The sequence below is a fragment of the Aquarana catesbeiana genome, linkage group LG01 (genome assembly GCF_042186555.1).
Source record: "Aquarana catesbeiana isolate 2022-GZ linkage group LG01, ASM4218655v1, whole genome shotgun sequence".
Lineage (NCBI taxonomy): Eukaryota > Metazoa > Chordata > Amphibia > Anura > Ranidae > Aquarana > Aquarana catesbeiana.
The window spans coordinates 524,005,830-524,033,777 of record NC_133324.1 but is presented as its reverse complement, the minus strand read 5'-3'; the positions used below and the strand labels follow the sequence as shown (position 1 = coordinate 524,033,777).

General features: G+C 40.7%; 1 protein-coding gene across 17 annotated transcripts in view; it reads left to right on the top strand.

Moving 5' to 3' along the window:
• PTPRS (protein tyrosine phosphatase receptor type S) overlaps nt 1-27,948 on the top strand; it is a 744,226-nt gene that overhangs the window by 643,404 nt on the left and 72,874 nt on the right. For all 17 annotated transcript variants that reach the window (XM_073594561.1, XM_073594552.1, XM_073594489.1 and 14 more), the window contains 3 exons: nt 5,020-5,139; nt 22,438-22,592; nt 23,769-24,054. In XM_073594561.1, the coding sequence (XP_073450662.1) occupies nt 5,020-5,139; nt 22,438-22,592; nt 23,769-24,054 (561 nt within the window). The remainder of the gene's footprint in view (nt 1-5,019; nt 5,140-22,437; nt 22,593-23,768; nt 24,055-27,948) is intronic.

Sequence of the window (27,948 nt, the reverse complement as noted above, 5' to 3'; positions counted from 1 at the left end):
CTAGAAAATAACTAATCAGGACGTTTTTAAGCGAGCCACAGGCCCTCAAAAACAAGGCATACAGAAACGTCTGTTACATGTGTCAAACATAAGGCCCGGGGGCCGAATTCAGCCCTCCAAGCCATTTCATGTGGCCCTTGCATCTCTCCTGCTGCTGCAGCACTCCGTCATCTCCACCTCTCAACAGTTGGCAGTAGAGAGGACAGAACTCCTCTGCCAGATCCTGCTCTTCTCTCTGCAGCCACAGAGAGGCTTGTCTTAGCCCCCTCCCCTTCTCAGCAGTCAGCAGCAGAGAGGAGGGCAGAACTCCTCTTACAGATCTGACTTCTCTCTGTGCAGCCGAAGCACCCCCTCACCTTCCCTAATCTCTGCATTCAGCAGACTCCAGCAACTGACTCCAACTCTCCTCTGGTCCTCCTCCAGACCCTGTACTTTCTGTTTCCCAGTTTTGCAGTAGCACAAGGTAAGGGGGTGCACTGTAATGTAAGGAAGGGTAGGGGACTCTTAAATTCTGATAGTGGGGGGGCTTTTGACATCTGATGTAAGGGGGAGGGGTGCTCTGGAAACTTAGTCCTACAAATGGAACCGGCCCTTTAAGGGCAACCAAAATGCTAATACGGCCTGCGATGAAACTGAGTTTGACACCCCTGGTTTATGTAATCACAAAAAGAAAGAAAATGAAAACTGCGCGTAGGTAAAAAAATGTGTAAACAAAAGTGAAACTGCAAGTTCCTATGTGTAACACAGACATAAGGTGAACAATTGGAAAAAATGGAACTGCACTAATGAAACAAGCTATACAAATGACAACTAGCCATCATATAGTGCAAAACCAAGTGAAAGGTATATGAAACATATATATAGTACACATCACTAAACATATGCATTAAATGGACATACAAAAGTGCATTTTCCATGTGCAACAGTGAAAATTACAGAGTATTATAATAAAGTCCATAAAATTAATGGGATAAGTCACCCAAGTGTTGATTGAGATGTGGACAAAATCCTGATAACTAAGGATAAAGTGTTTGATCCACCACCACCAATGAAGATATTGTCCGCTTACCAGAGATCCATGACCCCCCACTACAGAGGGTCTGGGTAAGCTGTTAAAAATGGTTGCTCCGGACCACCATCAAGGAACCAGATAGTATCGCTACAATGAAATACCCCCCATCGCTATTGTGTACCAGCAGGACGGGCTGTCTGTGGGCATCCGGACAGTGCCCCAGACTTCTCTTCAGTCGTTCAACATTCTGATATTACATGTGAGTGTTTAAATACTTTTACTTAAAACCTTATGATTTTACACTATTGGAGCTCTCTTTTCCATTTATGGTCAACCACGTTGCTGAGAGTTTGATGTCCTGCCATTGTGCCATTTATCCATCTGACATTGAGGCCCCTAATATTTCATCGTAGTGATACTATCTGGTTCCTTGATGGTGGTCCGGAGCAACCATTTTTAACAGCTTACCCAGACCCTCTCTAGTGGGGGGTCATGGGTCTCTGGGAGCGGCCAATATCTTCATTGGTGGTGGTGGATCAAACACTTTATCCTTAGTTATCAGGATTTTTTCCACATCTCAATCAACACTTGGGTGACTTATCCCATTAATTTATGGACTTTATTATAATACTCTGTAATTTTCACTGTTGCACATGGAAAATGCACTTTTGTATGTCCATTTAATGCATATGTTTAGTGATGTGTACTATATATATGTTATGTAATCACAAGGCAGCTGTACCACCTCAGACCACTGATAGGAGTCTGGCTTAAAGTAGAACTATAGGCAAAACTTTTTTTTTTTTTTTTTTTGGATAGGGTGAGGGAGGGTTTACCCCCGTAAGGTTTATTTTTTACATCTTTGTCTCCTATTGGGGAGCTTTAACTCCACTTCCTGTCCCCTAGCCAAAACAAAAAGTGAGAGAAAATCCCTGCAAATTAAGGGAATCTTTTGGGGACCCCGGCTCATCAGAACTAGTGTCCCAATTGGAAGATTTCCCCTCTATTGCTTTTCTGGGGACAGCCCAAAATTTGGGATTGTCTTTTACTTTCAATGATCATGGTAAACAGGACAAATAGAGAGAGCGAATCTCCCTAACGGAGACACAGACCGCAATAAAAACTGACAGGTGTTCTAATCCCTCTCCTCTCTATCCAAAACTAACAAAATGTGTGCCTTTAGTTACTGTATACTTTAACCGCTTCCCGACCGCCTCACGCAGATATACTGCGGCAGAAGGGCATGTACAGGCAGATTAACGTACCTGTACTTTGCCCTCTAAGAGGCGGCTCGCGGGCGCGCGCCCGCCGGGAGCTCCATGATCGCGGGTTCCGCAGACCCGATGTCCGCGGGGATACCCGCGATCGTCTCACGTTGAGTAAGAGCGGGGAGATGCTAATGTAAACAAGCATCTCCCCATTCTGCCTAGTAACACTGTCACTGATCTCTGCTCCCTGTGATCGGGAGCGGCGATCAGTGTAGTGTCACACACAGCCCCTCCCCCCCACAGTTAGAAACACTCCCTAAGACACACTTAACCCCTACAGCGCCACCTAGTGGTTAACCCCTTCACTGCCAGTGACATTTTTACAGTAATCAATGCAATTTTTTAGCATTGATCGCTGTATTAATGCCAATGGTCCCAAAAATGTGTCAAAATTGTCCGATGTGTCCGCCATAATGTTGCAGTCACGATAAAAATCGCTGATCGCTGCCATTACTAGTAAAAAAAAAATTATCAATAAAAATGCCATGAAACTATCCCCTATTTTGTAGATGCCATAACTTTTGCGCAAACCAATCAATAAACGCTTATTACAATTTTTTTTTTTTTACCAAAAATATGTAGAATACGTATCGGGCTAAACTGAGGAAAAAAAAATGTTTTTTTAAATATTTTTTGGGGATATTTATTATAGCAAAAAGTAAAAAATAATGCTTTTTTTCAAAATTGTCGCTTTATTTTGTTTATAGCGCAAAAATTAAAAACTGCAGAGGTGATCAAATACCACCAAAAGAAAGCTCTATTTGTGGGAAAAAAGGACGTCAATTTTGTTTGGGAGCCACGTCACACGACCGCGCAATTGTCAGTTAAAGCGACGCAGTGCCGAATCACAAAAAGTGCTCTGGTCAGGAAGGGGGTAAATTCTTCCGGGGCTGAAATGGTTAAAAGCTTTGACAATGTCCTCATTCCAGTCCTCTCTTATGGCAATGAAGTATGGATCCCTGTCGCCTACCTAAACCAACTCAAATGTGCCTGCAGCTTAAAGCAAATATTCTATAAACTGTAGAATTATGCAAGAACCTCTAGCAATTCTTGCCAGGCTAAGCTAGGCAGAGTTCCTGTAGTGCTCACAGTACAGAAAGGGGCACTCTCATACTGAGACCACCTTCAAAACAGCAGACCCAACTCATTCCACCAAAAACCTTACCAGTCCAAACCATTCAGCTTGCAACAACTCCTTGTCCATTCGAAACTCTTTACAATACAGCCTAAAAAAATAATCCCAAAGGACATAATGAACAATGCCAAAGATGTCTGAACTCTCAAAAACAAACTTCTTTCCAGTCACTGCAGACAGACTACAAGCTAGCCCTGTTTTTAAGGCCCTGCTACTTTTATAATGTAAGAGAAAACAACATAGGGTTCTCAAATAAAGTTTGAGGGACTCCAGAATGTGAGTTCTGAATCAGGGTTTGAACGTCGGAGACTTTGAAGTGACTTGGGAGGGAAGGAGTCTTCAATCCTTTGTCTGGGTCTTACCTGAAACCAGCAGGTGTTCACAAACATAATCTAGGACCTGACCACAGTTCAGGGCTCTACCCCAGAGACAGGAGGTCTCTGCATAGAGGTCAGGAGGACCCCAATCCTTCCCCAGGGTTCAGAGATGCTGCAAGGGGCAGCCAGAGCATGAATGTCTGCAAAGTGCAGGTGCAGTCAGTGACAATGCAGGAAGGAGCTGGAAAAGAGACACGGTACAGAGCTTGTACAGGAGCACTGAGGTGCTGTGTTATATGGTCTGAAGGCAAAAGGCCTAAGCAGCAGCGCAGCTAGAGAGAGCCACAAGCCTGAACATCATTTATGTTCATAGTGGAAACCCCTGCATGGGAAACTAATTTTCTGTGTGCACTTTCAGTTTTATTAATAAAAGTGGGCCAGCAAGGCCTTAAACCACATTTCTGAAGTGGACTGTGAACTCACTGGGAAGCACTACCACTGAGCGAAAAGCCCCACAACATCAAACCCCATATCTGGGAATGCTACAAGATCCCAAAGGCAGACACTGAGCCTGTACAACTCAGCACCTACACTCTAGCAATTAAGTCAGGGCAACACAGACAGACCTGCAAGCCCAAGGAAAATAGACAGTGCCAGCCGTGTGACCAGGGGGTCTTCGGGTTCCACTTTCTGCTACATTTCCCCAAGTTCTTAGCAGTGAGGAACACTTACTTTAGAGACTCTTTGCTCTCATCTGTAACATTAAAAAGAAAAGGAAAGTAAAAAGAAAATTAAAACTTCACTTTCTACTGTGTCAGGGCAGAGAGAGTGGTGGTTCATAGAGAGAGCTCGCTCCTGGGATAGTGGAGGTGAACGGTATGAGCTAGGAGTCTCTTAGCAACATCCTAGCATTAAGGACAGGATGAAGTGATCTTGAGGAGATTTTCAGTCAGACTTCAGGAGGGCAAGGGCATTATTCAACTTTGGTCAAAGCTGCAGAGTTTGTTTTTATCTAGAGAAGCCCCTTACCTGCATAGGTAGTTTTTGGTAGGTAAGGTGAAATATATAGGATAGTGATGGCGAACCTTGGCACCCCAGATGTCTTGGAACTACATTTTCCATGATGCTCAACTACACTGCAGAGTGCATGAGCATTGTGGGAAATGTAGTTCCAAAACATCTGGGGTGCCAAGGTTTGCCATCACTGATATAGGAGGATGAAGATTGAACTAGAAGGTGTTGTTTAATATGTTACAATACACTTAAAAAAAGTTTTGTTTTTTTTAGATTAAATGTGACCAGTATTGGCCAAGTCGAGGTGCAGACACATATGGAATTATTCAAGTAACACTATTAGACACCATTGAATTGGCAACATTTTGTGTACGAACTTTCTCCCTTCATAAGGTAAGTTTAAATGCTAGTAAATGTACAACAAAACAATTCAGCGCTAAACACCTATCCTACAGCTGCTGGCAATAAAGTTATATACTGTGTATAATATATATATATATATATATATATATATATATATATATATATATATATATATATATATATATATATATACATATACATACAGTATGTCACAAAAGTGAGTACACCCCTCACATTTTTGTTGTAAATCTTTTATTTTATATTTTATTATGTCTTTTCATGTGACAACACTGAAGAAATTACACTTTGCTCCAATGTAAAGTAGTGAGTGTACAGTTTGTATAACAATGTAAATTTGCTGTCCCCTCAAAACAACTCAACACACCGCCTTCAATGTCTAAAACGATGGCAACAAAAGTGAGTACACCCCTAAGTGAAAATGTCCAAATTGCACCCAATTAGTCATTTTCCCTTCCCGGTGTCATGTGACTCATATTACAAGGTCTCAGGTGTGAATGGGGAACAGGTGTGTTAAATTTGGTGTTATCGCTCTCACTCTCTCATGCTGGTCACTGGAAGTTCAACATGGCACCTCATGGCAAAGAACTCTCTGAGGATCTGAAAAAAAGAATTGTTTCTCTACATAAAGATGGCCTAGGCTATAAGAAGATTGGCAAGACCCTGAAACTGAGCTGCAGCACAGTGGCCAAGACCATACAGCGGTTTAACAGGACAGGTTCCACTCAGAACAGGCCTCGCCATGGCTGACCAAAGAAGTTGAGTGAACGTGCTCAGCGTCATATCCAGAGGTTGTCTTTGGGAAATAGACGTATGAGAGCTGCCAGCATTGCTGCAGAGGTTGAAGGGGTGGGGGGGGGGGTCAGTCTGACAGTGCTCAGACCATACACCACACACTGCATCAAATTGGTCAGCATGGCTGTCGTCCCAGAAGGAAGCCTCTTCTAAAGATGATGCACAAAGCCCGCAAACTGTTTGCTGAAGACAAGCAGACTAAGAACAAGGATTACTGGAACCATATCCTGTGGTCTGATGAGACCAAGATAAACTTATTTGGTTCAGATGGTGTCAAGCATGTCTAGCAGCAACCAGGTGAGGAGTACAAAGATGTGTGTGCCTTGCCTACAGTCAAGCATGGTGATGGGAGTGTCATGGTCTGGGGCTGCATGAGTGCTGCCGGCACTGGGGTGCTACCGTTCATTGAGGGAACCATGAATGCCAACATATACTGTGACATACAAAAGCAGAGCATTATCCCCTCCCTTCAGAGACTTGGCCGCAGGACAGTATTCCAACATGATAACGATCCTAAAAAACAGACCTAAACACTATTGAGCCTCTGTGGGGCATCCTTAAATGGAAGGTGGAGGAGCGCAAGGTCTCTAACATCCACCAGCTCTGTGGATTCACGCATTCCTTGATCCTCTGTCATGGTAAGAGTCCATTTCTGTTGATTTGGTGGTGGATTCAACTATAAACTCCTATCCAACGTTTTTTGAAGATAGTCTGCCTGCATCTTATGGACTTTTTATTTATTTATGTTTGCACGGGTGTTTTCTTTTTTCCTTAAACGTTCACTTTTGGTTTTAATTCATTTTCATTTATCCATTCACCAGATGTTTTTTTTCACAATCATTTTTGGACTCAACATGAACGTTTAATTCACACTTTGTATTTGATGTACCATATTTCAACTTAATAAGCACAAATTTATTAATGGTTCATTATCATTATGTATATGCACATTTAGATGTTTGGGCAATATTTAATGAGTTTATGATTTTCATTATCATTAGATGAATTTACAAGATCAATTTTGATTACTGACAATAATCTTTTGGTAGCGCGATTCTAGTTTTTTTCCGATTTGTTTTCCTGTACCTATGTTTACATGAGAATTGCAGCTTTTGAGGGGCTGTATTTTGGATACAGCTCCATTAGCTATTTGTCTTAGCACAGTTTTTTCATATTTTTCCACTATTACTTTTGGTCCCTTAAAAAGTGGGAGGTACATATACAAATTGTTGTAATTCCTACACCGTTCACCTGATTTGGATGTATATACCCTCAAATTAAAGAGGAAAGTCTGCAGTTATAGCCAAAAAGATAAAAATTGTGTCCGTGTCCCAATATTTGTGGACCTGACTGTGTATATGTATGTATGTATATATATATATATATATATATATATATATATATATATATATATATATATATATATATATATATGTATGTATGTGTGTGTGTATATATATATATATAAATAAACATCAGGTGGGTTACCTTCTTCTCTTGATATCCTTGTTCAATCAAGACACCGTCAGTGTGGACTCCCAAAATTCCACCATAAAAGATAGGAAAAACACGTAGAACGATGCTTGATGCAAAAAGTGTCCTTTTACTGAAAATTATTCCATTACATATTTCAAATATAAGCAAGCCACTGTACAGTTCCGAGCGCAAGTCGCTCTTCGTCAGGCTTTTCTGGCTGTGTGTGAAAAGCCAAACCACACTATGTTCTCTTATCAACACCCAGTCCAGTACACACCTGTGTTCACTTAACTAATTATCCTACACAAACCACCTATACACGATCAGACATCTAACCTTGCTGCATAAATCTAGTTCCAGTAAACCATCCTAGATTTCCTAATAGAAAAATATTTACAACAGATTCATCCTATTATGTATCATGTATCATCAGCATAACATTAAGAACTGACTAAATTCTCTCATTTAATTAATTAGATATTTCCAATTATTTTTCACAAATATATATATATATATATATATATATATATATATATATATATGTTAATATTCTTGATCATGTCTCAAATTTCTTCATAGACTCCAGCTGATATTCTGCTATCTAGTATTCCCAACGGGGACTCTTTGTGATCGATCTAGAGAAAATACAATACAAAAATATGATCGTAACTTCTTTACAATCTCGTACCAAAAAGATTCCTACATAAATAAATATAAATCATAATCCTTGTTCATACCATCAGGATGCAAGGACTGTAATTTATTAATCCACCAAACTTCACGTCTTTTTAATTTCAAAATCCTATCGCCCCCTCTTTTGTCATGAGGAATCTCCTCTAGCACCATAAATCGTAAATCGGTGTCTTTGTGTCCCATTTCTGAAAAATGACGCGATACAGGAAGACCTGATTGGGGATGTCTAATTGTGCTGCGATGTTGTGCGATACGGTCTTTAATTTTTTGGGTCGTTTCCCCCACATACAGGAGATTACAGGGGCATGTGAGAATATAGATCACATATGATGACTGACAGGTGTAAAAGCCATTAATTATTATCTTATTGTTAGTTCTGGGATGATAGAAATTGTTGCCCTTAGTCATTAGGTTACATTGAATGCAATTAAGACACGGGTAACAGCCCTTCCTTTTACTACCGAGAAAAGTCATTCTTTTCTCCTCCTGCCTATCAGGTTTAAATTCAGATCGTACCAAAAGATCGCGCAAGGTTTTATTGCGCCGATACGCTTTCATGGGAGTTAATTGAAACTCCTCTATCTGAGGATATGATCGTTTCAATATCGTCCAATGTTTTCTCAATACATTAAAGATCCTATCACTATAACTACTAAACTGGAAGACAAATGGAATCCTAGGTTTATCAGATAAATATCTTTTCTTATTGGAGATCTTGATAGGGTTCAAAATTTTATCTAATTCCTGTCTAATTAGACCTTCTGGGTAGCCCCGCTCTTTGAATTTACAGCACATTTCATCTAATCTCTGATCTCTTATTGTGGTATCACTCACTATCCGCATCACTCTGAGAAGTTGGCTTCTAATGATAGAACTAAAGACGTGGGGGGGATGGTAACTATCATATCGTAGTAGCTGGTTCCTATCTGTGGGTTTCGTGTATATATATCAGTTTCAATTCGTCCTTGTTTTATATATGCCCGTATATCTAAAAAGGGGACAGAATCCCCGCCAATGTGGATTTTAAACTGAATATTTGGTGAAATACTATTAATCATCTCATCAAAGGTTTTGAGTGATTCAATGTTGCCCCGCCATATGGCAAAAATGTCATCTATATAGCGCCACCAAGTGGCGCAATGTTCCTGAAAAAGATCATTGACAAAAATATGTTTTTGCTCAAAATCATGCATAAATGAACAAGCATATGTGGCGGGGCAACATTGGAACCCATAGCCACCCCCGTCAGTTGCACATAGTAACGATCCCTGAAAAGAAAATAGTTATTATACTAGATCAATTTGAATAACTTTTCAAAAAAGGCAATCTGAGCTTCTGAGTACTCGTGACAGTTCTTAATTAGGTTCAACGCTGCTTCAATACCAGCCACATGAGGAATTGATGTATATAAACTTGTTACATCCCAAGTGACAAGGATACATCCATCTTGAATTTGTGGTAGGTCCCCAATTTTTGTCAGAAAGTCACCAGAGTCCTTGATGTAGGATGGGGTAGTTTTCACCAAAGGTGATAGCACTCTATCCAATAATTTGGCCGTGGGTACAAAAATCGAATCTCTCCCCGATACAATCGGGCGTCCCGGTGGGGAATGTTTGTCCTTATGGATCTTGGGGAGTATGTACAAGACCGGGATACGGGTATGTGTTGGTAACAGAAATTCATACAGATCATGTGAAATTAACCCTTCTTTAAATGCTGGTTTAACAATACTCTCCAAGATCTTTCTAATGCTCCATGTGGGATCGGACTGTAGTGGTTTGTACACTGTGTCATCATCCAATTGTCGCTTGATCTCATTCTCATACGCCTGGGGGTCCATAATGACTACCGAACCCCCTTTATCAGCAGGTTTACAAATAATATCATTCCGTTTAGTCAATTCCCGTAACGCAATTCTTTCATGAGGGGACAAGTTGTTAGGTACATGATCTCTAAAGTCCACTTGTTGTATTAGACGTTTCACATCTCGAGTGACCTCCTGTACAAACATCTCAACAGGTACATAAGTAGTGGGGGGAACAGATTTAGATTTCATCACCAGTCCCAAACTTTTATTACTCAGCCTCCCTTCAGGTATCTCATTAGGGACAAGTGGTCTGTGAAGAAAATTAACCTTCCATCTAATATTACGGAATAGGCGATACAGGTCTTGATCTAACTGAAATGGATCTAGATGACTCTTAGGGCAATAAGATAAACCACGGTTAAAAAGTCCTACCTCATCCGATGACAGAACCCGCCTGGAGATATTATGTACTAAGTCTCCCTTGATCGGCCACGGTTGCCTCGTGTGTTGCGATATCTGTAGTGACTCCCTTCTCTGTTGTAACGGGACCTGGTTTGCATCCGAGTGGTGGACAATTCTCTCCGATCTGCTTGTAAAAAATTGGATGAGGAATCGGTGTCTGTATTGGCTGAAGAATTGTCAGATATTTCTCTCCTGTGACTTCCATAATCGCTACGACCTCGTCGATTGTATGGACGTGGCCATCGGTATACCTGGTTCCTCTCAGGTCACTCGAGATGTGAAACGTCTAATACAACAAGTGGACTTTAGAGATCATGTACCTAACAACTTGTCCCCTCATGAAAGAATTGCGTTACGGGAATTGACTAAACGGAATGATATTATTTGTAAACCTGCTGATAAAGGGGGTTCGGTAGTCATTATGGACCCCCAGGCGTATGAGAATGAGATCAAGCGACAATTGGATGATGACACAGTGTACAAACCACTACAGTCCGATCCCACATGGAGCATTAGAAAGATCTTGGAGAGTATTGTTAAACCAGCATTTAAAGAAGGGTTAATTTCACATGATCTGTATGAATTTCTGTTACCAACACATACCCGTATCCCGGTCTTGTACATACTCCCCAAGATCCATAAGGACAAACATTCCCCACCGGGACGCCCGATTGTATCGGGGAGAGATTCGATTTTTGTACCCATGGCCAAATTATTGGATAGAGTGCTATCACCTTTGGTGAAAACTACCCCATCCTACATCAAGGACTCTGGTGACTTTCTGACAAAAATTGGGGACCTACCACAAATTCAAGATGGATGTATCCTTGTCACTTGGGATGTAACAAGTTTATATACATCAATTCCTCATGTGGCTGGTATTGAAGCAGCGTTGAACCTAATTAAGAACTGTCACGAGTACTCAGAAGCTCAGATTGCCTTTTTTGAAAAGTTATTCAAATTGATCTTGTATAATAACTATTTTCTTTTCAGGGATCGTTACTATGTGCAACTGACGGGGGTGGCTATGGGTTCCAATGTTGCCCCGCCATATGCTTGTTCATTTATGCATGATTTTGAGCAAAAACATATTTTTGTCAATGATCTTTTTCAGGAACATTGCGCCACTTGGTGGCGCTATATAGATGACATTTTTGCCATATGGCGGGGCAACATTGAATCACTCAAAACCTTTGATGAGATGATTAATAGTATTTCACCAAATATTCAGTTTAAAATCCACATTGGCGGGGATTCTGTACCCTTTTTAGATATATGGGCATATATAAAACAAGGACGGATTGAAACTGATATATATACACGAAACCCACAGATAGGAACCAGCTACTACGATATGATAGTTACCATCCCCCCACGTCTTTAGTTCTATCATTAGAAGCCAACTTCTCAGAGAGATGCGGATAGTGAGTGATACCACAATAAGAGATCAGAGATTAGATGAAATGTGCTGTAAATTCAAAGAGCGGGGCTACCCAGAAGGTCTAATTAGACAGGAATTAGATAAAATTTTGAACCCTATCAAGATCTCCAATAAGAAAAGATATTTATCTGATAAACCTAGGAATCCATTTGTCTTCCAGTTTAGTAGTTATAGTGATAGGATCTTTAATGTATTGAGAAAACATTGGACGATATTGAAACGATCATATCCTCAGATAGAGGAGTTTTAATTAACTCCCATGAAAGCGTATCGGCGCAATAAAACCTTGCGCGATCTTTTGGTACGATCTGAATTTAAACCTGATAGGCAGGAGGATTAAAGAATGACTTTTCTCGGTAGTAAAAGGAAGGGCTGTTACCCGTGTCTTAATTGCATTCAATGTAACCTAATGACTAAGGGCAACAATTTCTATCATCCCAGAACTAACAATAAGATAATAATTAATGGCTTTTACACCTGTCAGTCATCATATGTGATCTATATTCTCACATGCCCCTGTAATCTCCTGTATGTGGGGGAAACGACCCAAAAAATTAAAGACCGTATCGCACAACATCGCAGCACAATTAGACATCCCCAATCAGGTCTTCCTGTATCGCGTCATTTTTCAGAAATGGGACACAAAGACACCGATTTACGATTTATGGTGCTAGAGGAGATTCCTCATGACAAAAGAGGGGGCGATAGGATTTTGAAATTAAAAAGACGTGAAGTTTGGTGGATTAATAAATTACAGTCCTTGCATCCTGATGGTATGAACAAGGATTATGATTTATATTTATTTATGTAGGAATCTTTTTGGTACGAGATTGTAAAGAAGTTACGATCATATTTTTGTATTGTATTTTCTCTAGATCGTTCACAAAGAGTCCCCGTTGGGAATACTAGATAGCAGAATATCAGCTGGAGTCTATGAAGAAATTTGAGACATGATCAAGAATATTAACATATATATATATATATATATATATATATATATATATATATATATATATATATATATATATATATATATATATATATATATATATATATATATATATATTTGTGAAAAATAATTGGAAAGATCTAATTAATTAAATGAGAGAATTTAGTCAGTTCTTAATGTTATGCTGATGATACATGATACATAACAGGATGAATCTGTTGTAAATATTTTTCTATTAGGAAATCTAGGATGGTTTACTGTAACTAGATTTATGCAGCAAGGTTAGATGTCTGATCGTGTATAGGTGGTTTGTGTAGGATAATTAGTTAAGTGAACACAGGTGTGTACTGGACTGGGTGTTGATAAGAGAACATAGTGTGGTTTGGCTTTTCACACACAGCCAGAAAAGCCTGACGAAGAGCGACTGTACAGTGGCTTGCTTATATTTGAAATATGTAATGGAATAATTTTCAGTAAAAGGACACTTTTTGCATCAAGCATCGTTCTACGTGTTTTTCCTATATATATATATATATATATATATATATATATATATATATATATGTATGTATGTATGTATGTATGTATGTGTATATATATATATATATATATATATATATATATATATATATATATATATATATATAATATCTTCATGGAAAGAATGTGTATAAAAATTGCACAGTTCACAAACTGATTCTTAAAGTGCAACGGTCTTCAAATCCTCCCAAAATGGCCAAATGTCTCACTCACCAGAAATCCTGGCTGCTTACTTAAGTGCAGCAATAACGCATGTATCCATAACCTCCAGAATAACTGGAACCTCTTTATGGTCGTTAGGACTCCGGATATGGCATAGGAAGAAAGCAAGACTATATAGTGTACTACTGTATGAAATTACCATATGTACAACAGCAGTGTCACAAACAGCCGACCGCCATCACCACACCAACCGCCACCCACATAGTGCGCACTCACCGTCACATATGCTGCCCAAACTTTCAGCAGCAATAAGGCTACTGTGAATTAACCATGCAGGTGTCACTGAGATCCTTCCAATCACAATACAGGTGTCACAGGAATCCTTCCGACAGCAATGCAGGTGTCACAAAGATCCCTCCAACAATAATTCAGGTCATGCTAATATCCTTTCAATATTCTCCAGGGAGCACAGCACAGAGGCTCTTATGCATCACATGTCATAAATCATAGACAAAAGGTGCCATAATGTGTAGTATTTATTAGAATACTGACAGTAAGAGCCTCATAAAGACATAACCAAAAATGACAAAAAAAGTAAATAAAAAATATATGACACAAAACGCCAACACTCATATATCCCCACCCCGAGACATCCAGCGTGTCTAGCTGCCCTACGTGCATTTCACACTAGAGTGCATCTTCAGGGGCCTCTAGTGGATGTACCTGTGGCCATTATTATATAGTCTGCCACTGACAAAATGGTGTCCACGTGACGTTCTGTCCAGTGCCATTTTGTCAGTGATCCTGTCCGGTGCCATTTTATTGTGGACCAAGCGAGCTGAAACTATACAGCCTCTGGCCAGACCACAATAGGAAAAAAAGAGGTAAATAATATACAGAGAAAGGGGTCAGGACCCATCAGATATTTGCATACATATCCTTAAGGACTCAAAGTGGACTCCGTCTTATTGTGGTCCACCTAAATAAACTATTACATTAATCATGTACTTACTAAGTGCGATAAATGTATAAATAATATCAGACTGTATTATTTAAAGCGTATGTTAACACCCCTCCCCCCAAAAAAAATGGATACTGCTTCTTTAACCACTTCAGCCCCGGAAGGATTTACCCCTTTCCTGACCAGAGCACTTTTTACAATTTGGCACTGCGTCGCTTTAACTGCTAATTGCGCGGTCATGCAATGCTGTACCCAAACGAAATTTGCGTCCTTTTCTTCCCACAAATAGAGCTTTCTTTTGATGGTATTTGATCACCTCTGCCGTTTTTATTTTTTGCGCTATACACGGAAAAAGACCGAAAATACTTTTTGTTCTAAAAAAAATCCAATAAACTCAATTTTAGTCATACATTTAGGCCAAAATGTATTCGGCCACATGTCTTTGGTAAAAAAAATGTCAATAAGTGTATATTTATTGGTTTGCGCAAAAGTTATAGCGCCTAAAAACTAGGGTACATTTTCTGGAATTTACACAGCCTTTAATTTATGACTGCCTATGTCGTTTCTTGAGGTGCTAAAATGGCAGGGCAGTACAAAACCCCCACAAATGACCCCATTTTGGAAAGTAGACACCCCAAGGAAATTGCTGAGAGGCATGTTGAGCCCATTGAATATTCATTTTTTTTGTCCCAAGTGATTGAATAATGACAAAAAAAAAAAAAATTACAAAAAGTTGTCACTAAATGATATATTGCTCACACAGGCCATGGGCATATGTGGAATTGCACCCCAAAATACATTTAGCTGCTTCTCCTGAGTATGGGGATACCACATGTGTGGGACTTTTTGGGAGCCTAGCCGCGTACGGGGCCCCGAAAACCAATCACTGCCTTCAGGATTTCTAAGGGCGTACATTTTTGATTTTACTCCTCACTACCTATCACAGTTTTGAAGGCCATAAAATGCCCAGATGGCATAAAACCCCCCCAAATGACCCCATTTTGGAAAGTAGACACCCCAAGCTATTTGCTTTGAGGCATGTTGAGTCCATGGAATGTTTTATATTTTGACACAAGTTGCGGGAAAGTGACAAATTTTTTTTTTTTTTGCACAAAGTTGTCACTAAATGATATATTGCTCACACAGGCCATGGGCATATGTGGAATTGCACCCCAAAATACATTTAGCTACTTCTGAGTACGTGGATACCACATGTGTGGGACTTTTTGGGAGCCTAGCCGTGTACGGGGCCCCGAAAACCAATCACCGCCTTCAGGATTTCTAAGGGTGTAAATTTTTGATTTCACTCTTCACTGCCTATCACAGTTTCGGAGGCCATGGAATGCCCAGGTGGCACAAACCCCCACCCAAATGACCCCATTTTGGAAAGTAGACACCCCAAGCTATTTGCTGAGAGGCATGGTGAGTATTTTGCAGCTCTCATTTGTTTTTGAAAATAAAGAAAGACGAGAAAAAAATTTTTTTTTTTTTCTTTTTTCAATTTTCAAAACTTTGTGACAAAAAGTGAGGTCTGCAAAATACTCACTATACCTCTCAGCAAATAGCTTGGGGTGTCTACTTTCCAAAATGGGGTCATTTGGGGAGGTTTTTTTCCACCTGGGCATTCCATGGCCTCCGAAACTGTGATAGGCAGTGAAGAGTGAAATCAAAAGTTTACGGCCTTAGAAAGCCTGAAGGCGGTGCTTGGTTTTCGGGGTCCCGTACGCGGCTAGGCTCCCAAAAAGTCTCACACATGTGGTATCCCCGTACTCAGGAGAAGCAACAGAATGTATTTTGGGGTGTAATTTCACATATTCCCATGGCATGTTTGAGCAATATATCATTTAGTGACAACTTTGCGCAAAAAAAAATAAAAAAAATTAAAAATTGTCTCTTTCCCGCAACTTGTGTCACAATATAAAATATTCCATGGACTCGACATGCCTCTCAGCAAATAGCTTTGGGTGTCTACTTTCCAAAATGGGGTCATTTGGGGGGATTTTGAACTGTCCTGGCATTTTATGCACAACATTTAGAAGCTTATGTCACACATCACCCACTCTTCTAACCACATGAAGACAAAGCCCTTTCTGACACTTTTTGATTACATAAAAAAATAATTTTTTTTTGCAAGAAAATTACTTTGAACCCCCACACACTATATATTTTTTTAAAGCAAATGCCCTACAGATTAAAATGGTGGGTGTTTCATTTTTTTTTTTCACACAGTATTTGCGCAGCGATTTTTAAAACGCATTTTTTGGGGAAAAAACACACTTTTTTAAATTTTAATGCACTAAAACACACTATATTGCCCAAATGTTTGATGAAATAAAAAAGATGATCTTAGGCCGAGTACATGAATACCAAACATGACATGCTTTAAAATTGCGCACAAACGTGCAGTGGCGACAAACTAAATACATTTTTAAAAGCCTTTCCAGGTTACCACTTTAGATTTACAGAGGAGGTCTACTGCTAAAATTACTGCCCTCGATCTGACGTTCACGGTGATACCTCACATGCATGGTGCAATTGCTGTTTACATTTGACGCCAGACCGACACTTGCGTTCGCCTTAGCGCGAGAGCAGGGGGGACAGGGGTGCTTTTTTTTTTTTTTTTCTTTATTATTTTTATTTTTTTTATCTTATTTTTAAACTGTTCCTTTCATTTTTTTTTTTTTAAATCATTTTTATTGTTATCTCAGGGAATGTAAATATCCCCTATCATAGCAATAGGTAGTGACAGGTAATCTTTTTTGAAAAAATTGGGGTCTATTAGACCCTAGATTTCTCCTCTGCCCTCAAAGCATCTGACCACACCAAGATCGGTGTGATAAAATGCTTTCCCAATTTCCCAATGGCGCTGTTTACATCCGGCGAAATCTAAGTCATAAAATGCTCGTAGCTTCCGGTTTCTTAGGCCATAGAGATGTTTGGAGCCACTCTGGTCTCTGATCAGCTCTATGGTCAGCTGGCTGAATCACCGGCTGCATTTTCAGGTTCCCTGTTGGGACAGGAGAGCCAGAGAAAAACACGGAAGACGTTGGGGGGGGGGGGCATTCCCTCCCACTGCTTGTAAAAGCAGTCTAGAGGCTAATTAGCCGCTAGGATTGCTTTTACATGAAAGCTGGCTGAAAAGAATGATCCCAAGATGATACCTAAACCTGCAGGCATCATTCTGGTATAACCACTCAAAGTCGTGAATGGCGTACCTGAAGACAAAAAAATGGTTAACAATAAAGCACAGTAAACGGTAAAGTATAAAAAATTGCATACCTGAAAAGCAAACATGATAAAACATAATAACAATAAAACATTGCAGAATAGAATACAGTAAAAAAGAGCAGAACAATAGAGAGAGAATAGAGAGAGAGAGAACAATAAAATGACAACTATTTTTTTTTATTTTATATTTTTGTATGTGTTTTTTTTTTTTTTTTTACATTTTTTTTTGTAACTGTAACTTTTATAACTGTAACCAGTTCCAGGTTCGGGTCTCTCAAAATGCGATGGCATCTTGGGAGACCCTGTGTTAGTGTGCCTAGTCTGTGCAATGCTGTACCCTACGCTAATACTCAACTAGTGTATGGTAGCGTTCAAAACATTCACCAATGCAAAGACCAGGATTGTCAGGACAGGAGGGACAATAATAGCGGGTGTCACGCCTATATCCGCGCTTGCTGCAGACACGACATCTTTTTTGGGGGGGTTCGCTGGGTAGGGGTACTCGGGAGGACATAAAGAAAATGCCTCTCATGCAGCTGACTGCATTTGGTTGGGGATGTGAATGGGGGAAGTACGGGTGCTGCAGAAGCGGTGGGTTCCCAATTAGGATTGGCGAATGCAGCAGGAAGGGCATTATGGGCACGACGGGCCTGTGTTTGTCTTTTTGGTGACAGCGGGACACTACTTGTGCTTGCCACCTCACCAGCTTGAACTGCACTTATGGGACGTCACCAAGTGTTACTGCAGTGCTGGTTTGACTATGACCGGGGTGTACTAGGCCGCTGGTGCTTGCCAGTTCACCAAAACGCTACAAAAAAAACTGTTAGCGATCGCAGGGATCAGGCCTGACTCTGCGAACGCTGCAGTTATGCGTTTAGTGTTTTGTAGGTGACAGTGATCGATCGATACTGCACTTGGGTGGGCTGGGCTGGGCCGGGCGGAGGGGCAAAACGCAGGTGCTAGCAGGTATCTGGGCTGATCCCGCTAACACTGCGTTTTTGGGAACCCTAAACTGCTGGGGACGCTAGTATAGATCTGATCGGATCAGATATTGATTCGTTCAGATACTATACCACTAAGGGAGGTGTACGGTGCGTGCGTGGGTGTTAGCGCTACTGGCACTAACCTGACGCTGCATGGGGCTGGTGCTTGTCAGTTCACCAAAACGCTACCAAAAAAACTGTTAGCGATCGCAGGGATCAGGCCTGACTCTGCGAACGCTGCAGTTATGCGTTTAGTGTTTTGTAAGTGACAGTGATCGATCGATACTGCACTTGGGTGGGCTGGGCTGGGCTGGGCCAGGCGGAGGGGCAAAACGCAGGTGCTAGCAGGTATCTGGGCTGATCTCGCTAACACTGCGTTTTTGGGAACCCTAAACTGCTGGGGACACTAGTATAGATCTGATCGGATCAGATATTGATGCGTTCAGATACTATACCACTAAGGGAGGCGTATGCTGCGTGCGTGGGTGTTAGCGGTACTGGCGCTAATCGGACGCTGCTTGGGGCGACGCATATCACCGCCGGGCGATCAGGGCGCTAAACCTTTATTCGGTAATAAACGGCGGGTGCCCTGACACTATAAAAAATAAACTAACCGTAACAGTTATACGGTGATCAGTGGTGAAAGGGTTAACTAGGGGGCAATCGAGGGGTTAAAACATTTATTAGGTAGTATATGGGGGTCCCTGTTGCTATAAAACGCTGACGGCGAACCTAAATATTTACCTCCCTAACTAGCGTCACCAGCAACACTAATACAGCGATCAGAAAAATGATCGCTTAGCGACACTGGCGACAGGGGGTGATCAAGGGGTTAAAACTTTATTAGGGGGTGTTAGGGGGGTACCCTAGACCTAAAGGGGGCTAACACTCACTGACCTAACACTGTAACTGTCACAAACTGACACCAATGCAGTAATCAGAAAAAAAAAAAAAACCTGCTTGGTGTCAGTTTGTGACGGGGGGGGGTGATTGGGGGGGGATCGGGGGGGGATCGGGGGTGTAATGTGTGCCTGGCATGTTCTATTGTGTGTGTGTGTTTGTGTAACTCACAGTACAGTCTTCTCTCCTCGGCGCCGGAACGGAAAATACCAAGCCGAGGAGAGATGACATCATTTCCTCTGCCTCTGTGTACAATACAGAGGCAGGGAAATGATCCCATTGGCTGGGAGCGATCGCGAGGGGGGGGCCACGAATGGATGGCCTCCCCCTCACCACCGATCGCCGGGGGAGATTTGCCGACCGCCGCAGGCACCGGGGGGGGTCCCGATCGGACCCCCCACCCGCGGGCAGGCAAGGACGTACCTGTAAGTCCTTTTGCCTGCCCGTGCCGCTCTGAGGACGTATATGTTCGTGCGGCGGTCGGCAACTGGTTAAAGCATGTTATATGACACAGTGCTTGTGCTGTGTCATTTGGACCCATGTAACACCTAAAAAACCTGGCTGATCCTACCAGTTTCTCCCCTCCTCTATGTAAACTGACCATGATAATCATGGCTGCTGAGCCCTGACACCTTGGTCAGTTTGCATGTCTCCTGCCCTGCTGTCTTTCCTCTTGTGTTTTCCTCCCCCCTTCCCTCCCTGCCCGTCGGCTCCTGTATCAGGGTCCACCCCTGCTGCTGCTTTAATAACATGTCTTACTTTATATAATCTACTCTGACTCCTAATGATATGTCCCCCTGTGTGTGTGTTGTATAAAACAAAAGCCGTATATACCTTATCTGTGAGCGCTGATCAGCAGTCAGGTGATGCGCCGGCTCTCTCTGGCCCTCTCCAGCCCTCTCTTCCTCCCTTCCAGACTGACATCAGCGAGGGGATCTGGGCCTCTCCGGCTGCATCTGTCAGATGAGGAGAGGAGGGATGTGGCGCGTCACATGACCACTGATCAGCGCTCACAGATAAGGTATATACGGCTTTTCTTTTTTTCTTTTTTTTTTTTTTACAACACACATACACAGGGGGACATATCATTAGAAGACCGAGCAGATTATATAAAGTAAGACATGCGGGTTAACAAACCCTTTAAAATATCCATCATATGCCAAAGTCAGGATCCGGGGCAGGCTACAAAATCCCCAGAAACATTAAAAGTGATATTACTCATCTTACATATATATTGAATATATTATAATATTCTATTCATATTCAGAGAAATTTCTAAAGCTTAAATGTACTGGTTGTATGAACTGAAAACCTTTTTTTCACATGGACATAACATTGATTGGGATATCAATTGAATCTTGAATGTATTATCATGTTGTGCATCTAGGTAGTTTTTTCTGATATTTTTAAAAATAATTATATAATTTCCTATCTTGCTTCCAGGGTGTAAAACTTTACTTTTACATACTTTCAATATATAAGAGTATATAGGGGTAGAGTGTATTTAAAAATAAATATGTAAGATGAGTAATATCACTTTTAATGTTTCTGGAGATTTTGTAGCCAGCCCCTGATCGTGACTTTGGAGTATGATGGATATTTTAAATAATGGAGTCTGATATTATTGATACATTTATTGCAGTTAGTAAGTTAATGATTAATGTATTCGTTTATTTGGGCGGACCACAATAAGATGGAGTCCGCTTTGAGTCCTTAAGGATATGTATGCAAATATCGGATGGGTCCTGGCCCTTTTCTCCGTATATTTTATTCCTTTTTTTTTTCCTATTTTGGTCTGGGCAGCAGCAGTATGGTTTTAGCTTGCTTGGTCCACAGTAAAATGGTGCCGGACAGGAAGTATCACTGACAAAATGGTGCTGGACAGGAAGTTGTGTCAACACCATTTTGTAAGTGCCAGGCTACATAATCATGACCACTGGTACATCCACTAGAGGCCCCTAAAGACACACACTAGTGTGAAACAGGCTTAGGGCAGCTAGACGTGCTGGACTGCCATGCTGGATGTGTCGGAGGTGGCGATATATGTGAGTGTTGGCGTTTGTGGCATATGTTTTTATTCACTTTTTTTCATTTTTGACAAAAAAAGGTTACTTTTTTTTTTTTTTTTTTTTTTTGAGGCTCTTACTGCATTGGACCTTGATAGTTTTTTTAATAAATACTACTAGGGTTGCCACCTCATCCCTTTAAACCCCGAATGCATATTAATTAAACAGGTTCTGAGGCTGATTAAGGTGGTAATTAAACTCACTTGTTGCCTGATCTGAATTAAATTAGCCTTCAGAACCTGTGTAATTCATATGTGTTCGGGTTTAAAGGAATGAGGTGGCAACTCTAAATACTACACTATATGGCACCTTTTGTCTATGATTTATGACATGTGATGGATGAGAGCCTCTGTGCTGTGCTCCCCAGAGAATATTGGAAGGATACTAGCATGGCCTGCATTACTGTTGGACGGATCCCTGTAACAACTGTATTGCTGTCGGAAGGATCCTTGTGATACCTGTATTGTGATTGAAAGGATCTCAGTGACACCTGCATGGTTAATTCACAATAGCCTTATTGCTGCTTAAAGTTTGGGCAGCATATATGACGGTGAGTGCCCAAAACATGTGGGTGGCAATTGGTGTGGTGACGGCTCTCACTGGTGTTCACATGTCTCGTGCTGTTTTGTGAGTGACACGTTATTGCTGCACTTAAGGATTTCTGGTGAGTGAGACATTTGGCTATTTTGGGGGGATTTGAAGATCGCTTGCACTTTAAAAATCAGTTTATGAACTTTTTTTTTTGACTTTTTTAGCACTGCACATTTTATACAAATTTGACTGCAAGTAAAGAGATCACTTTTTAAAAATTTTAACAAGTAGTTACAAGACTATTTTGTTTCTGCAGAATGGATCAACCGAAAAGAGAGAGGTCCGACAATTCCAATTTACAGCCTGGCCAGACCATGGAGTTCCTGAGTATCCAACTCCATTCCTTGCATTCCTCAGAAGAGTAAAAACATGTAATCCTCCTGATGCAGGACCAATCATTGTTCACTGCAGGTATAGGGGCCTTAAGCTAACTATCTTGACCAAATATACTGTTTAGACCAGAGCATTTCCATTACATTTTTACAGATATTTTTTAAGCTACATTCAGATGGGCAAATACAGTATCTGTGGCTAGTTTGCTGCATTCAGAGGCAGCTAAATGGCACCTGTGAACACAATAACACTCTGTACTATGGCTGGAAACAAACTGGGAGATTAGCTGCGACCAGTTTGTGTGCAGCCAAAACTCAGCAGAAACACTGACCCTGGCATAGACAGGCTACATGCTGGATTGGTTAAAATATCTATCTGCATGTAACTACTGCCAGTTTACAACCGCTGGCAAGAATAGACTAATTGATGCAAAAATTCCACCATCTGATGGGTTGGAAAAAAAAAACAAGTTTAGCAAGCTCAGCCTCTTAGGCTTCATTCACATGTCATACACTGTCATGATGGAGCAAGTATACCTAGAGATACCAGCAGCAACAATCCAAGGTGTTCCAAACAACAATGGCTGCTTAGGCTGTATAGCTGAATAACGGGCTGAAAGGAACTGGGGCTGTCTGTGGTTGTAAGCATGTATCTACTCATTCAGCGATTATTTGTAGTTAGGAACAAATGTCTGCACTTAGACAAAAATGTATTGGCATCCAAGGGTGGACATCTGTCTCGAATTGCAGGTTACAACAATTACATATGTGTATACATTCTTACATTCTTTCATCTCTTTTCAGCTTGTCTTTCAGTTGTACAGCTGAGCAGCCACCGCTTATTAGAATACCTAGGATCCTAGCCACAGGTCTACTGGCCACGCCATGGCAGTTTAGGACTGTGAATGATGCTTTGCAACAGTTTTGGTTCAGGGAAAGTCAAAACAAAAGCTCTAGCTCAATTTTGCTTTGGGGGAGTAGGAAAGTTAAAACACAAATTGTAAGATGTTAGAGCATACCTCGTTTAATCCACCCACAACAATCTTTGTATTGTTAAATATGTGAGCAGCGTATTGAAGGTTTAAAAGGTTTTTACAAATATTCCAAACTAAAAAATGTAATGTCTATCTAAGCTGTGCATGTCTTAATGAATAACCCATAACAAGATTCATGCAAAAGAGTATAAAATGATCTTCCATTGTGAACCTGACCTTGCTCATCTTTAATATTAACTGTTGGATCTTTTTTTTTCTAGTGCTGGAGTTGGGCGAACTGGGTGTTTTATAGTAATTGATGCAATGCTAGAAAGAATAAAACATGAAAAAACAGTAGATATTTATGGGCACGTGACACTAATGCGCTCACAGAGAAATTACATGGTACAGACAGAAGATCAATACAGCTTTATCCATGATGCCTTGTTTGAAGCCGTGGCATGTGGGAACACAGAAGTTCCAGCAAGAAATCTGTATACATATATTCAGAAGTTAGCTCAGATTGAGGTTGGAGAACATGTTACAGGCATGGAGCTAGAGTTCAAGGTAAGAACTGCACAGAATATATAAATTAAAATGCAATGCAACTGGAAAGCTTAATTACTTGGTTATTTAAATCCTCATATTGCAGCCATGCAGGTTGCTGTAATCACTGATGTTCTCCTTAAAGTAGAACTTTAAAAAACGAAAAAAGGGCAAAGAGGCAGGACTTTTAATGCAGGAGAGGCATGCTTTGTCTCTTCTGCATTAAAGTTGCTTACCTGCCTATTCACCCCAGTACAGTGAGCTGCACGCACACAGCTATACACAGACACGGTGAAAAAATTACTCCCCGTTATTGAAAAAAATTGTGTATTAATTATACTTTAAAAGCACCAAACTCCTCTATTCAGGGAAGCCCACCCTTCTTCTGCCCAATAAGGCTTCATGTACACGGGACGTTTCTCAACCTCTCCTGAATGCTGGAACATCACAGCTAGTAATCCACGTTTAAAAACGTGTGTTTTGCAGCGTTTACAAGCCCCATTTAGCCGCGTTTGCGTTCAGGAGCGTTTACTAAAGATAACCTCAGGAGACCCTCCCAAATGATTAGAAAGCACTAAAAACAAGTATTTATTAAAGCCATTCTGTGAGAGAACAGTGTGAGTAGCAGCTGAGAAAGCAGTGTGCTTGTAGCTAGCTGTTATTTTTTGGTTGGTTTGTTAATATGGATCCCATGATGAGCATGTGTGAGGAAGTGCTCCTGATGTTGCTTTTGCTGAGGCTCCAAAGATGTAGAAAATTGCGTGAGGACCAGATTTCGTCGCTACTGGACACATCCATTGATGGCTCTACGCATGTTCACAGGATACTTTTCTAATATTCGTAATTACCCAAAGAAATTTTTTAATTTTACATGCATGTCAATTGCCACCTCCTTTGACGTTCTCTTGGAAAAGGTTAGACCCCGTCTAGTTCGCATAACACGTGAGAGATTGATATAGGGTTACAGGCTGGGGGAAGCAAGAGACAATTTTATAAATCTCATTAGCTAGCTGGAAAACTTTATAACATGTTGGGTCATAAAGAAATGCGAACAGCCAGACATTAGGGTCTAAAGCTCAATGTGGGGGTCGTCAGGTTAAATTCTCAATGGTTGACGGGTGAGTGAAATTCCTATTCAACTTCAGCATCAAGTAATGCAAGTTGTGTATTGTACAGCATGATTGGCTTATGAGGGGAATATCACATGGTGTATCAAGCTTGCATACATTGATAATTGAGTTTTTGGTGTGTTTTTAGCATTTTCCAGGCTCAAAAGTAATAAATCAAAAGTTTCCCTTTAAAAACGCTACTAGATGAAAACACGCCTAAACGCGGGTAGCCGCGTTTGGCGTTTGAAATGCTTCTATACACAGCTTCTGAACGCATTTTTTTGGGTTCCAAAAAAAGCCTCTAAATGCAACTGCATAGAAACAACTATAAATGAACCTGTGTACATGTACTTATAAGATAACACAGAGGAGAGTTCAGGAGCAGTTGAAAAAGATGGCCAACTGCTCCTAAACGTCCATTTATCAACTCATCCAAACACAAATATACTTTATACCACTCAACCCTCCCTTTTAGGTTGTAAGTGGTCTTGGGCAGGGCCCTACTAAATCTCTTGTATTGAAATGTATAATAATTGTATTTCAACTGTACTGTCTCCCTTTCATTGTAAAAGCGCTGTGCCAACTGTTGGCTCTATATACAGTAAACCATGTATAATAATAATTAATAATAGTATTTACATCTTCCCTATAATCAACAGTGTTCTTCACCAATGGGCTTCCCCGGGTTATATTGCATCCCACCATTAATCAATCTTTAAAAGCCTTGAACTCCCAATTACCCCAGCATTAAAGATAAAAGTATAAGTGCAGCGCTAGATAGATACCACAAATAATGAAATAATGTATAATAGCAATAAGTGCGATTGTGCTAATCAAATACAATGATAACAATAAGTGCAATTATGCTAATCAAGTGCAAGTGATAATTAAACGTCCATTAGGGCAAATAAAACCATGAAAAATTGTGTAAAAAAAATAGTTTGTAAGTAAAGATATCCGGATGGTATATATCCAATAAGAGATTCTGGATTTAAACTTTTTTCCACCAGTGCTGCCCGTCACCTGAGAGTAAAAAGGTGGAGGCTTACCAGAAAGCCTGAGACCTCCCTTATTCAGGGGGGTCAAAACAGGCTTAGTAGATCAATCAGGAAACACAGCGCTGCACTTATACTTTTATTTTTATTCTTTGTGCCCGTATATCGGGGTTATTGTGTTCAGCTGCAGGATATTTTTCAAATTTTTTTTTGTCATTTTCACTAATATATTTTCATTTCACATTTTTTTGCACCTAGTGCAATTCTTTTCTTTTTACATTTTTTATACCCCAGCATTACAGTTGGAAGAAAAATTATGTAAACTCTAAAGGATTTTAATGTTGTCTAATATTTTTCCAAGTCATAGTTACATAGTAGGTGAGGTCGAAAAAAGACACAAGTCCATCAAGTCCAACCTATGTGTGTGATTATATGTCAGTATTACACTGTATATCCCTGCATGTTGTGGTCGTTCAGGTGGTTATCTAATAGTTTCTTGAAACTATTGATGCCCCCCCCCCGCTGACCTGTGGAAGGGAATTCCACATCCTTGCTGCTCTTACAGTAAAGAACCCTCTAGTCCTAATAATAATAAAAAAAAGTTTTATTTAACAAACAGCAACCTTCTACATTGCTTCACATCTCAGATTTGCAAAACACCAATGTTTCTGAGACAACAGTTCATGGATTGATGAGAAACAAAAATCACTGCACGCTAACACCCAAAACCTTCCTTGTTGCAATCTTGAAATATGATTTTTTGTTGTTGTTGTAATTCCTTTATTTAGCCATAAGTTGCATTGTACAAACCATTGTCTGAAGTATGATGTTTTTGAAGGATCAATTATGATCTTAGAAGGATCATTGAATCAAACCTATTTAAGGCTCCATGTTTTCAAGAGAGTTCAGGAGCAAAAAACGTTTTTGTCAAGGATTGGGTGAGTGTATAGCTGAGTCCTTAACAACGGATCACTCATCAGCTGTCACGGGGTTCCCTTCTGACAGCTGAATGTAAACACAACAATTGCCAGCAATAAAAAATTGTGTGGGGGACCCCTCCAATCCATGCCAGGCCCAGGACTAGTCCCCCCCCCCCCCCATCCTTACCTAGCCTTACAGGCTGCATGCTCGGATAATGGTCTGGTATGGATTTTGGAGGGAACCCCACGCCATTTAAAAAAAAAAAAATTATTATGGGGTTTCCCCTCAAAATCCATACCAGAACTAAAGGTCTGGTATGCATTTGGGGGGGACCCCACACCTTTTTTTTTGTTTGTTTTATTTTTGGCATGGGGTTTCCCTTAACATCTGTACCAGACCCATAAGGGGGGGGCACACAGTTTTATTTTTCTCAATTTTTATTGCCGGCAGTTGTGTTTACATTCAGCCGGCATCGGGGAACCCTGCTGACAGCTGTTGGCTCATCTGTTTTGGATGCGGTGGCTGGCTTGCCGGCCTGCTCCTTAACAACCAGCAATACACTGGTTGTTAAGGACGTTGGCAGGCCACTGGCTAACAGTGTTTAGGCGCAGTCTGCTTTTTTTTTCAGCTGGAAAATCACATTTTTTTCTGCTCCTAAAAGCTGAAGCTGGCAAAACGCTTCTAGTTTAGTGTGCAAGGACACATAGAATAACACTGTTTGCTTCTAGAGGCAAAAAAAATGCTCAAACTAGCTTCTAGAAGCTTAAAAATAAGCTAGTGTGCATGGAGCCTAAAACCCGGTTCACACTGGTCCGATTTGTCATGTGATTTGACAGCTCCAAATCGCATGACAAGTCGCACAAATTATTGTCGGCAATGGAGCCGTTTAA